This window comes from Pelophylax lessonae (assembly GCF_965119305.1).
Source record: "Pelophylax lessonae genome assembly, chromosome: 1".
Lineage (NCBI taxonomy): Eukaryota > Metazoa > Chordata > Amphibia > Anura > Ranidae > Pelophylax > Pelophylax lessonae.
This window is the reverse complement of record NC_138768.1, coordinates 131,198,720-131,212,031: the sequence shown is the minus strand read 5'-3', so window position 1 is coordinate 131,212,031 and position 13,312 is coordinate 131,198,720. Positions and strand designations below refer to the sequence as shown.

At 42.7% G+C, this 13,312-nt stretch overlaps 1 protein-coding gene across 2 annotated transcripts in view; it reads right to left on the bottom strand.

Moving 5' to 3' along the window:
- Positions 1-13,312, bottom strand: part of CERT1 (ceramide transporter 1) — a gene marked incomplete at its 3' end in the record, with an annotated part of 197,219 nt that overhangs the window by 165,021 nt on the left and 18,886 nt on the right. For both annotated transcript variants that reach the window (XM_082258739.1, XM_082258740.1), the window contains exon 2: positions 5,898-6,032. In XM_082258739.1, coding sequence (XP_082114865.1) covers positions 5,898-6,032 — 135 coding nt within the window. The remainder of the gene's footprint in view (positions 1-5,897; positions 6,033-13,312) is intronic.

The following is a 13,312-nucleotide window of genomic DNA, read 5'->3' as shown; positions in this document are numbered from 1 at the left end:
AATGAATGCATGTTTGAAAGATTTCACTTCCTTTTAACATTCGAGTTTAAAATGTAATTTCTGAATGAAAACCACATAGACTGAAAATTCCTTTGACCAGGAAGTTTTCTATTCTGCTTTTACCATCACTGTGGTTGAAAACAAACTATTTGACCCCACTAATTATTAGAAAATGGAACGAACTAACTTTCTTAAAACATTTGAAGGAAGACATTGTTTTTGTATGGCCAAAACCGTCTTAAAAAATAAAATAAATTTTCTTTAAAAAATTTGATCTGAGTCTGATGATATTTACCAGATTCAACCTCTAATAGTATATACAGTATATCTCTTCTACCTGTTATTCTCAGAGTGTATTAGATATTTTGCTCCCTAACCATATAGTTGGTTATTTATATTTACCCCTGCATATAGATATTTAAGAAGAAATTGCTTTTTTTTTTTTATCAACTAAATTATACTCCACACTTTTAAGGTTTTTATCCAATTAATCGAAACAATAAAATCGGCCAACTAATCAATTATGAAAAAAATCGTTACAGCCCTAATGTACTGTAAATACAGCCTCTTTCCAATTTTTAATGCTGCAACTTCTCCCAAATATCTGGTGTTCCCGCAAGTTTTCACTTTTTCAGTTGGAAAGCACTAAAGCAGACCTACTGATGTGGCGAGTTTGCATATCCTCGCTTTCTCTTTTGATACAGGACACTGTTCTGTATTACAGGTGATCTATTTAACCGTCAGGCCCTCTGCCCAGCCCTACGGTCTTGATTGACAGCGGCTGGAAGCAGAACCCTCACATGCAAAACAGCTGCTTGTGTGCACAATAGTGGCAGAGAGGAGGAACATCCTTGCGGAATGCATGCGTCACCAGTGGGAACATACTTTCTCACTTTGTTTTTTACACTAAGTGACATGCTTTGGAAACTGACACAGCCCTGCATAACAGACAATAAAAAATAAACGGTTATACAAAAAAAAAAAAAAAAAAAAAGAAATAAAATTATTGATTGTGGTATACATAAAATATGTTTTGTACTTGAGAAGTGGTCACAGGCATTTTATTCCAAAGAACCCCTAATAAATATTTAGAATAGTTGATCTAACAAACAGGTGAAATATGAAGAAAAACCAGAAACTCTAGCGAAGATCAAGGCAATAAAAGTCAAGTACACTGATAATGGTAAAGTATTGTTAGGAAACTGCTATTGCTTGTCTTCAACATGGGTGACAAAGTTCAACAGTTGATCCAAGGAACAAATTACAGATAGGGAAGGGGGGAGAGAGGGGGAAAAAAAAAAAAAAAAAAAAAAAAAAAAAAACAGCTCTTTAAAAGCTGTACAGGCAATGATTAAGGAATATTTGTTGACTCATTTTTACAACTTCCATACTGGGCCAATCCTGGCACTCAGCTCCTACATGTAAAATTCATCATTTTATTGGTAGAAAATTACTCAGAACCCTCAAAAACTTTTTTTTTTTTTTTTTTTTTTAACCAGAGATCCTAGGGAATAAAATGGCAGTCATTGCAACTTTTTATGTCACACAGTATTTGTGCAGCAATTTTTCAAACACTTTTTTTTGAAAGAAAAAAAAAAAAAAAAAAAAAAAAAAAAAAGAAAAACCACCACTAAAGTTAATCCGATTTTTTGGTATAATGTGAAAGGTGATGTTACGCCAAGCAAATCGATACCCAACATGTCACAATTTAAACACACTCATAGAATAGCGCCAAAACGTTGGTACCTAAAAATCTCCATGGGCAATGCTTTAAAAGTTACCAGTTTACAGTTACAGAGTAGGTCCTGAGCTAGCCTTGTAGCTCTCACTCCCAACGTTCTCGGCAATACCTCACATGTAGGTATTAAATGCTGTGTACATATGTGGCCACGACGTACGTATGCGTTCGCTTCTGCGTTCGAGCACGTGGGGATAGGGGCACCTTTTTTTTTTTCCATAAATTTATTTTTTTACACTTAATCCTTTAATTAAATAAAAATCTTGGCTATGAAACTGAGATTACGGCAGTATTGACAACTGCCATTACATTATGTTGCGCCCAGGCTTCCGAGAGTCAGTGATGCCAGGGACCATCTGGTCCTTGGTATTCTCTATGGTGTACTTCTGCTGCTGACAGATTCCTGCTCTGGCTCGCCGATTGCACGGGCAAGCCAGTAGAAGCACCGGAAGGCGGTGGGAGAGGGGTGGGGGGGGGGGGATGGACATGCCCTGCCAACGCCTGCAAGTACGATCAAGCGGCCGAATAGCCGCTATGATTGTTCTTACTGTGCAGGGAATCGCTGGCTAAAAAAAAAAAAAAAATGTTGTTATCTGAATGATACCTGCAGCAGCAGGCATCATTCAGTAATCCGCCCAGTTCATTTGGCTGTACTTCTGTACATCACAGGAACTCTTGTTAACCGGCTCTCTGCTCATAGAGCTCAGAGAACAGAGCAATCAGCAGTCTTTGATCGTTCTCAGTCTTTGGACTGATGCTGCATCCACCTAGCCAAGTATGATTTTGAAAAAAAAAAAAAAAAAAAAAAAAAAAAAAAAAAAAAAAAAAAAGGAAGAACTTTTTAGGGCCGGTTCACATTTCTGCGAGTGCCCCGTTCGCATGTAATTCGGAGCGCACTGCTCCTTCATTACATGCGATTGGAGGTGCAGATGCAAATTCAGCCATACACTTTGTATGGCTGAATTCGCACTGTATCTGCAGCAAACACGCACAGGACCCTTTTTTCCAGCCGCATCAGGATCGGATCGCACAGTGGTTCACACTTGTGCGATCCGATCCTGTGCGAACTGTCAGATCGCACTGCGATATGCGATCAAACTGGGGGTGTCGTTAACATTTCATTGAAACCCCCTGTGTATCGCATATGGCAGTGTGAACTGCCAGATGTGCGTTTGCGATGCGGGAACAGGCTGCAAATTCGCAGCCTTCACGCATCGCACAAGTGTGACCCAGGACTCAAAATTTCAATTCTTATTTTGCAATAAACACAATCAATTATCTAATCATGACTTTAGGAGATGGATACCTAAAAAGAAGAAGGATTTTTCATCAATCAAAAATTAATTTAAATTAAACCATATCACTTTGGGTGTAACTGGCTTAACCTGCTCAGGATTCAATGATCTAAAACCTTTCAAAAGTTCAGCTCCTGGCACCTATGCTCCTCCGGCTCTGCACGGGCCAGCATAATTTCCTAGAGATCCATTATTGTTCCTAAGATTTGCTGTCAATCAGATGATAATCAGCACTGGTGTGGGTACCTCAATCTGTGGTTTAAGGGCAGAATATCTTCAACATAACTCCCTGTAAAGCTGCTGTTTGAGTATGAATTTAATTGCATATTTACATTGGCCCAGCTTGAACCAAAGTATGAGCAATGCCCTGTGAAAGATGCAAATCACTGTAGTAGTCTTCCAGTTCCAATCAGAGAACGTCTTGTATTTATTGGAAAAAATAAATCAAGGTATTCTGTGAAGGAGAGCAGCACCAAGCAAGTAACCCCTGTGGTAATTATGCAGGAGGGCAGTCACATCGCTGAACCCAAAGAGTGTTGCCATCACTGTAGCAGAAACTACTACAGTGATTTGCAGCTTTCACAGGTCATCATTCAGGTACGAGATATGCATATCTACATCAGTCCAGGCTGGATAAATTCTCATCTAAACTTCAGCTTCACCCAAAAGGGCAAGTTCCACTTATTTGCCTCCCCCTCACTGCCACATTTGACACCTTTTGGGGGGGGGGGGGGGTTGAGCCATTCACAAAGCGCAGAGCACTTAGCACATGCGCAGTAGGAAACCAGCTTAAAGCCGCCAGGTTTCACTGACAGTTTCTCTTACACGAAGTGGCGATGGCAGCACCTGAGTCCATTGAAATATCGGCTAGGGGGGAAGACACCGCTGAAATCCTGGACAGTAAGTGTCCTAATATTAAAAGTCAGCAGCAACAGTTTGGGTACATGGCTGAAGCTTCTCTTTAAAACTCATCTAACATTTTACAAGCAGAGAAAACTTTACAGAGGAGGAGTTAACCAAATGAAAGGTTAGGTTGTGCTGGAAAAACAGTTAATTCTTACAGACTAGGTGTGAGGTTTCACAGTTTGTCCAGCACAAGACGACTTGAGAGCTGGTTGACTGCTCTTGCTTGCAAAGTTCTCTGAATTGTTGATAATTCATTGGAGTACCAAGCAAGAATGTGACGGGTCCTTCAGAGAAGAAAAAAAAAAAAAGTGTATGGTTCATAGCACTGTCTCCGTAGGGCCTGCTGTATGATGACTTGTTGCGCCTCCTCTGATTACTAGCACAGTCACTTGGGGTACAGTTCACACATTCGCTCCTTACTCCCGATGGCTCGTCACAAAAACAGTCCAGTCCTTTGGTTTTATTGTGGAACTTGGATGGGAGAAGGGAATAGTGGGATACTCCAAGTGTAACTATTCACAATGGATAAGGACAACTCTCGCTTGGCCTCACCAGGTTGCTTGTGGAAGCAGCTGCACTGCTTAACCCATACTGCCACATATATGGAAAGGGTTAGGTCTTCTTCCTCTTTTCTCTCCAGCAACATACTTGGTAAACTACATCTTCAGGACACTTACTAGCATCCCCTTTACCGACACCTGTCCACTGACTTCTAGCCAGGGGTGGCCCCCCTCAGGTCAGGCCCCTTGACACCGATCTGTACTCCCTGTACTGCAGAATCTGATCCTCCAGTGTATCCCCTTTCATTCAGCTTCACTGGACCTCTGGGTTCAGTTCCTCCTAGCACTCCTCAGGCCGACTACCCGAGGCCGCATGGCACCTCTACAGAGGAGGCAGCAGCCCCCCCCCCCTCCTGGGCTCCGCTATCCAGCCGAAAGACCACTAGCACATGTGCTCTTGGCTTTTACAGTATCCCAGCATGCACATAGGCACTTTTCCTCTGCCAAAACACCAGGGCTGTATTAAACCCCTGTGTACTCATTTGTCAGCTTTCCTCCCACTGTTCAATGTGCCTCCCTATTGGACCAGTGTGAAACACTCTGCAGACAGAATAAGTTGTACCTGAGCACACCTCACTAACAGATCCTGCTCTCTGGTAGGCAAAGAATCTAGATTTACCTGCAATCCTTCTGGTAAGCAGACAGGACTCAAAACTATACTTTCTCTCTAGCACCTACCTAGGAGGGTGCTACGGGTACAGATTGCATTTTTTGCTTCATTTAAATACTTTCACTAGATAAAAAACATTTGTGACCAGTAACCTGTTCTATACACACACTTTCCCCCCCCCCCCCAAGAATAAAGTTTTACTCATTTTCAAACATAAAACACAGACACAGAAAAGACTATATTGTGTCAATTACAGAAAACATTTCCGATGTGAAGAGCAGAAAGGCTAAATCTCTCCACGCTGGAGTAAACAGTATAACAATGAAGCAACCTGCGCTTACATGTACAATACAGCGTATCCGACATACAACATTTGTCTGGAATCTGTAGAAGGTGAGCATAATAGATCCTGGATTCTAGAGACTCTTATTGAGCGTGTTGCAGGGGTCTTCATGTAGGTCTTGGAGGGCAATGAGTAGCAAACATTGGGAAATTGGAATGTTGCCCTATATACACTATTTTAAAATCTAAAAGCTCTTTCTCAGTGCTAAAAAGAAGAAAAAAAAAAAAAAAAACACAGCACACCACAACTTGACAGAAATGGCTCCGACTGTGCCGATAGGAGAATTGAGCAATTTTCTTTTCCTCAACCCCTGGTTGAAGGAAAGAAAATTGCATAATGTATGGCCTGCCTTAGAGTGGCAAGTTTAAATTACAAACAGAAGCCTAGTAAATGCCTGCGTAGTAGAGCAATTACACACTGGAAGATTAGGATAAGTAAAGCTTACCGTGATAACAGCTTTGCTGAGACAGATGGATCCCCTGCAGCCATATTCAGTCTCATCTTCTGACTTATAATAGCTCAAGGTGTTGTTTTTCAGGACAACCCATCGATCCTGCCAGCCATGGATATAGTTGGTCCACTAGAGAAAACAAATGAAGTAATTTAAAGAACTATTTGGTGGGTGCAGCACTCCAATAGTCAACACAAGACAATATATACTACATTGCAATGCATTCATGTAAATTACACTTAAGGCCCGTACAAATAAGAAAAAAAACGGAAGTAAAATATTGCTCGAAGGATCTGCCGATTTGCTGATAGTTTGTAAGGTGCTTTCGACAGCCGATTCATGACAAAAGCTAAATGTGCAGGCTATTAAAGAGGAAGTAAACCCACCTCTGACACTTTTACCTATAGATAAGCCTATATTAAGGCTTACCTATAGGTAATGTAAATATCTCTTAAACATGCACCGTTTAGGAGATATTTACCTTACATGCAGCCAGTGACGTCACTGGCGCATGCACTCTGAAGGAACATCCGCTCGTGCCGTTTCTTCAGAGCCCCGTGCCGTGATCGTCGGCTCCTGCGCGCGTGCGCGGGAGTGACGTCACCGCGGCTCCGGCCAATCAGATGGCCGGACGCCGCGATCACGGAAGACGGGCAACTGGACATGTCGTCCGTCATACAGGTGAGCGGGTGGCACGGGCTCGTTCTTAGGTAAGCATTTCATAATGAGCTAGTATGCGATGCATACTAGCTCATTATGGGTTTCTCTTTCAGGTTGCAGCAAAAAAAAAAAAAAAAAGTTTCATGGGTTTACAACCTCTAAATTTTTATCGTAGATAAAATTTTTCATTCAACTAGTATAGTTTGTCAAAAAATAAAAATTGTAAGAGCAAGACTACGCATGCTCGGAACTGAAAGAATGCATACAAAACAATTCAACACGACATCACTGCTGAAGTTAAATTCGTCGTACGAGAAATTTCATATGTTGAGTAACCTCTTCACTTCGCATATGAGACTAGTATGCATCAAAACACGGAGGAAAATTAGTCCAATAATCTGATCGCATGTACAAAGCTTTAGTTTGGAATTTAGGGGCTGGCCATACAAAACTGGGAATTCAGTATTTGGAAGATGCTGGCGAGTTAAACATCTGGCCAATTTAAAAGGTAGACCTTCAAAAAACTAAATTCCACCTTCTATTACTGTAATTGTTCACCTATTTATGAATTTAAAGTGGTTTTAAGATAAATAACCTTCTGTGTCTATGGACATAATGCCTGCACACCACGGCCAACGCAGTAGTGTGAACAAGGAACACAGTCAAGGCATTTTGCCTTTTCATGCAGTGGGACTGTACTGAAATAACCGTCCAGGGCAGTCCCATGACATCTAGTGTAAATGGACCCTTGCAAAGCCTATAAACAGAACTTAAAAAAAGCATATGTCAAAGGGGGGGAGAAAAAAAAAAAAAAAAAACACCCTTCATGTAGGTAATTCTATGCAATGCACATTTATTTCACAAATTTTATGCCTTCAGCCACTCCGACTTTTCAATTTCACAGCCATTTAATCACGATCAGGGCTTGATTAGCTGCATTGGAGGGCAGGTGAGAGAACCTGTCCCCTACCCAATGTCTTTACATAGGGAGCTGGAAGAGACAAATCCCACGGATGATCAGAAACACGAAAATAACCCATAAAAAGCCTGGCTGCCATGGTTTGTTTTGTGCCATCCAATACGCAGCTACGCAACCAGAAAGCTTTTCCAGAATCGCACAAAAATAAAAAATCAAATCATACCTTTAGTACGCATTGTTGAATTCGCTACTAGTAGCATGCAAAAAATGCAAAAGATAGATCGTCAGATTACGAGGCATTAGGAGCAAAGCAAAATTTTAGACAAGAAAATTCGAACAAGAATTCAACTACAGACGAGTCTAATTATTCATTAAACAGGTGTCAAGCAGATTATAAAAAGGGCATTACTAAAGAAAACCCCTGCCCATTTCATGCCATCAGCAATGGCACCACATGGAAGAGAAAATGTCAAGGCCTGGGAAAGAAAGATTTTACACAAGAAAGGTAAAGGCTAGAAGAACAGCAAAGCTTTACATATCAGTCAGAATACTGTAGCAAAACGGATACAAAAGATTAATATGGAACTGCAACCATCCCAGAGACCTCCATGAAAAACTAAAACACCTTGACAGGAGCGTCTGAGAAGAGTTGAAAAAGATCGACATGCGAGTTCACTGCAGTTGGCTAAAGTAGAAGGCAAAACTGGAATGAAGGTTTCCGGTGACAAAACGGCATACCACTGTAAAGAAATTGCATGCGTGTCACGTACACAAAGGAAGCCTCTCCTAAAGCCCATGCAAAAAAAAAAAAAGCCAGCCTAGAATTTGCCAGGGCCCATGCTGAAAAAGTAGACTACTGGGGACTTTGTACTCTGGAGTGAGGAGACCAAGATAAATGTTTTTGTAACGGATGGCTTCAAAACTGTATGGTGTCACAAAGGTGAGGAGTACAAAGAAAAAGGCACGGTGGTGGCAGCATCCTTCTGTCGGGCTGCATGAGTGCTGCTGGTGTCAGAGAGCTGCATTTCATTGATGGTATCATTTATTCACAGATGTATTCCCACCATCACTCTGTGCCCTTGGGTCACCATATATTTATCTAACATGACAATGATCCAACACACATCTAAGAGTCGGTTCACACTATGGCGACACGACTTCGGGGGCGACTAGTGAAGTCGCCATGCACCACGACTTTGGCGCGACTTGCACGGACTTCACATAATGGAAGTCAATGCAAGTCGCTCCGACTTCGGTCAAAAGTAGTGCAGGAACCTTTTTCTAAGTCGGAGCGACTTGAGAGTCGCTCCTATTAGAACGGTTCCCATAGCACAGAATGGAGCACGACTTGTCAGGCGACCCAAGTCGCAGTAGTGTGAACCGGCAGTAAGGCCACTGTTGCATATCTGGAAATTATTCACAGCGTTTTCGCTTTTGACACATTTTGTTATGTTACAGCCTTATTCCACAATGGATTAAATACATTATGTTCCTCGAAATTCTACAAACAATCCCACAAAAAACAACGTGAAAGAAGTTTGAAGTCTTTGCAAATTTATTCAAAAAAAAAAAACAAACAAACGCAGACCCCATGTACATAAGTATTCACAGCCTTTGCACAATACAGATCGAAAAACATTTGGCATCAATTACAGCCTCAAGTCTTTTCAAGTATGATGTTACAAGCTTGGCACACCTATTTTTGGTCATTTTCAAATCTCCCCAGAGATGTTCAATCGAGTTCAAGTCTGGGCCACTCAAGGAGATTGAGTTGTCCCGTAGCCACTCCATTGTTATCTTGGCTGTGTGCTTAAGGTCGTTGTCCTGTTGGAAGATTATTCTTTGTCCCAGTCTGAGGTCCAGAGCGCTCTGGAGCAGTTTTATTAGGGATGTCTCTGTACATTGCTTCTTTCATCTTTCCATCAATGCCGACTAGTCACCCGGTTCCTGCCACTAAAAAAACATCTCCCCAGCATGATGCTGCCACCAACATGCTTCAATGTAGGGATGGTATTGGCCAGGCGACAAGCAATGCCTGGTTTTCTCCAGACATGACGCTTGCCATTCAGGCAAAAGAATTCCCTCTTGGAATCATCAGACCAGACGATTTTGTTTCTCATGGTCAGAGTCCTTCGGGGGCATTTTGGCAAACTCAAGGCAGGCTGTAATGTGCCTTTTACCGAGGAGTGGCTTCCGTCTGGCCACTCTACCATACAGGCCTGATTGGTGAAATACTGCAGAGATGGTTCTTCTGGAAGTTTCTCTGCTCTCCACAGAGAAACGCTGGAGCTCTGTCAAAATTGACAATCGTGTTATTGGTCACCGCCCTGACTAAAGCCTTGTACACACGCGTCGAAAATCGGCAGGGAATTTTCGTCCGACGACCGATCTGCCGATTTTCAGCTTGTTAGTATGATGCTTCCGACAACAGACTCCGACTTTTCGGCCGAAAAAAATCTGGTGTGCAGGCTATAAAATTTTTGTTGGCCGTCAAAACACGGCCGATTTTCGTGCAGTCAGTACAGATTTCGACAGGGAAAAATCAAATGAGCAAGACTGGGCATGCTCAGAGAAGAAAGAACACAAAGACAGCAAACCAACACATGACATCACTTCTGAAGTAGAATTTTGTCGGGCGAGAAAATACGTGTGTAGTCTAGGCACATTCCAACCAACAAAACACCACTCTGGACAAAAGACAGACGATCGGTCGGCCGATAATTGCTGCGTGTGTATGAGGCTTAAGGCCCTTTTTCCCCCTGATCGCTCAGTTTGGTATTGCAGATGGCTCTAGGAAGAGTCCTGGTGGTTCCAAACTTCTTTCATTTACGGATGATGGAGACCACTGTGCTCATTGGAACCATCAATGCTGCAAAACTTTTTCTGTACCCTTCACCAGATCTGTGCCTCAATACAATCCTGTCTCGCAGGTCTACAGGCAATTCCTTGGACTTCATGGCTTGGTTTGTGCTCTGACATGCACTGTTAACTGTGGGACCTTATATAGAAGGATGTGTGTCTTTCCAAATTATGTCCAATCAACTGAGTTTACGAAATGTGGACTCCAATCAACGTGTAGAAACATCTCAAGGATGATCAGTGGAAACCGGATGCACCTGAGCTCAATTTTGAGTGTCGTGGCAAAGGCTGTGAATATTTATGTACATGGGATGTTTTGTTTTTTGTTTTAAATAAATTTGCCAAGATTTCAAACAAACCTCTTTCACGTTGTCATTATGGGGTATTGTTGGTAGAATTTTGAGGAAAATAAATGTATTCCATTTTGGAATACAGCTGTAAAATAAAAGTGCAGCGCTGTGAAGACTTTCCGGATGCACTGTATGTCTCCTGATCGGAACCCAATTGAATACCTATGGGGTACTCTGAAGAGAAAAGTTGAGCATCGTTCTCCATCCAGCATCCAGGCTCTAAGAGAGGCAATTCTTGAAGAATTGAAAAATAGGAGATGTTTCAGTAGGTCCCCAACTTCTTGGTGCTGTCCTTTCAAATCATGGAGGTCATACAAAAATTCTAGATGTAGTAGTCGTGGTGTATTCATTTTTGCCTCAACTAATTTGAGGAAAACTGAAGATTTTGCAGTCCAAGTTATATTAACCTTACTTTCATGTAAGGAGCTAGGAAATGTATTCTAAAACTCAGTTTTGTCAAATTTTTGGAAATTGTTCTTGTGTTCATTACTTTTCAAAAGGGGTGTATTCATTTATGCATCTCTAGCTCTATCTCTTTAACCACTTTACCACCGGAGGATTTTGCTGTCTTACGTCCAGGCCACTTTTTGCGATTTGCCGCTTTGCGATTTTAACTGACAATTGCGCGGTCGTACAACGCCATACCCAAACAAAATTTACGTCCTTTTTTCCCACAAACAGAGCTTTCTTCTGGTGGTATTTGATCACCTGTGCAATTTTTACTTTTTGCGCCATAAACAAAAAAAAAAAAAAGAGCGTTTATTTTGAAAAAATAATATTTAAAATTTTTTTTATATGAAATTCCCCAAAAAAAATTGTAAAAAATCTAATTTTTTTTTAAATTTTTGGCCAATTTGTTTTCTGCTACCTATGTTTGATAAAAAGAAAATCACAATAAGCGTATTTTGATTGGTTTGCGCAAAAGTTATTGCGTTTACTAAGGGAAAGATTTGTCATTTTTGGTGTTTTTTTTTTTTAACGAGTAATGGCGGCGATCTGCGATTTTTTTTGCGGGACTGCGACATTGCGGCGGACAGATCGGACCCTTGACTGACATTTTTGACACTTTTAGGGGTACCAGTGACATTTCTACAGTAATCAGTGCTATAAATATGCACTGTTACTGTAAAAATGACACTGGCAGGGAAGGGGTTAATTTTATTGGAGAGGGAGGGGTGAATGTATGCCTGGTGCTTACTAACGTGTGTGGGGGGAGGTGACTGTGTGACAAGGACAGATCGAGGGTTCAACTATGCTGAACCCTGCAATCTGTCACTGTTTGTCACTAAGGAGATCCGCCCGCTTTGTTTACACAAGCGGGCGGATCTCCAGACTCTATTCCCCGTCGATCGGGGAAGAGCAGCGGTGATCACCACCACTCCTCCCCTGGCCCGACTCCCGCTGTGACTGAAAACAGCGGGAGCGCGCCTCCGGCGGCACGCAAGCGCCGCCTACAGGGGGAGGAGTCCAGCGACGTAGGTCTACGTCGCTGGACGGAATCGAGCCACTTTGCCGCAGTACGGTCAACGTGACTGGTCGGCAAGTGGTTAAAGCACAATTCCAAGTTTCATTCAACATTAGGGCTGGCTGACACCAGATGTATTGGGACTGTTGGGCGGCTATTCCAGTGCAGTTCCACTGCATGGACAAAGCAAAATGCCTGGTTTCATATGTGCCAGGTTCTCACCATTGCATTGCAGTGGTATGCAGGTACAATGCACTGGGAAAAAAGTAAAAGTACTGCATATAAAAACTTTTTTCAGCACAGCGCAATGCAAAAGCAATCCAGTGCCTCACATGGCATGGCTGGCAATTGAACTGGAGCGCCAGCTCAAACCGCACACCAGCTGCTGCACTGCACTGGTGTGAGCCAGCCCTAAATTTTTTATGTTGACCAAACCAGCTTTCTACTTGACTAATGCATGTAGCCGCTGTCAGCTCTGTATAAACTGTATGTAGCAGCAGCTTCAAACAGTAAACAGCGCTGTGTTTCGGCAGTGGTACACGACTTCCCATCCAGTGTCAGGACATCTAGAGCCCAGGGCGAATATACCAAACTGCGCCCCCCGCCCCACCCCAGTTATTTGAGCATTATGTGTCAGCAAAAATCCCCCCAGAAAAACAATGAGCACTAATCTGCATGCTTACCCACCCCAAGCATACATTCCCCCTCCCAGTACAAATCATCCCCCCTGCTGAAACCCCCCCATCCCCCAAATCCCCAACCAGCTCAAATGCCTCCCCAAAAAAAAAAAAGTCCACCCTCCTGGCATAAATAAACTATCCCTAAAATTTCCCCTTGTAGTACACATCCCCCCGCCCCCACTTCAAATCCCTCCTGCCAGCACAAATTCCCCTCAAATACTCCTCTAGCACAAATCATCACCCTAAATCACCACTATTACCACCCCCCCCACCCCAAATTCCCCTCCTAAAACAATACTTACTCACTGCTTCCCCTCAAATGCCCCCTTCCAACACAAATACCCCCCCTCCCACCTTGATCTTTGTGGTGCCCCCCTTCTTAACATGATACCACAGTGCCCAGGGCAGCCGCCCCTCCTGCCCACCCCTTGTCCCGGCCCTGTTCCCATCCCTAAGGCCCCTTTCACACCTGTCAG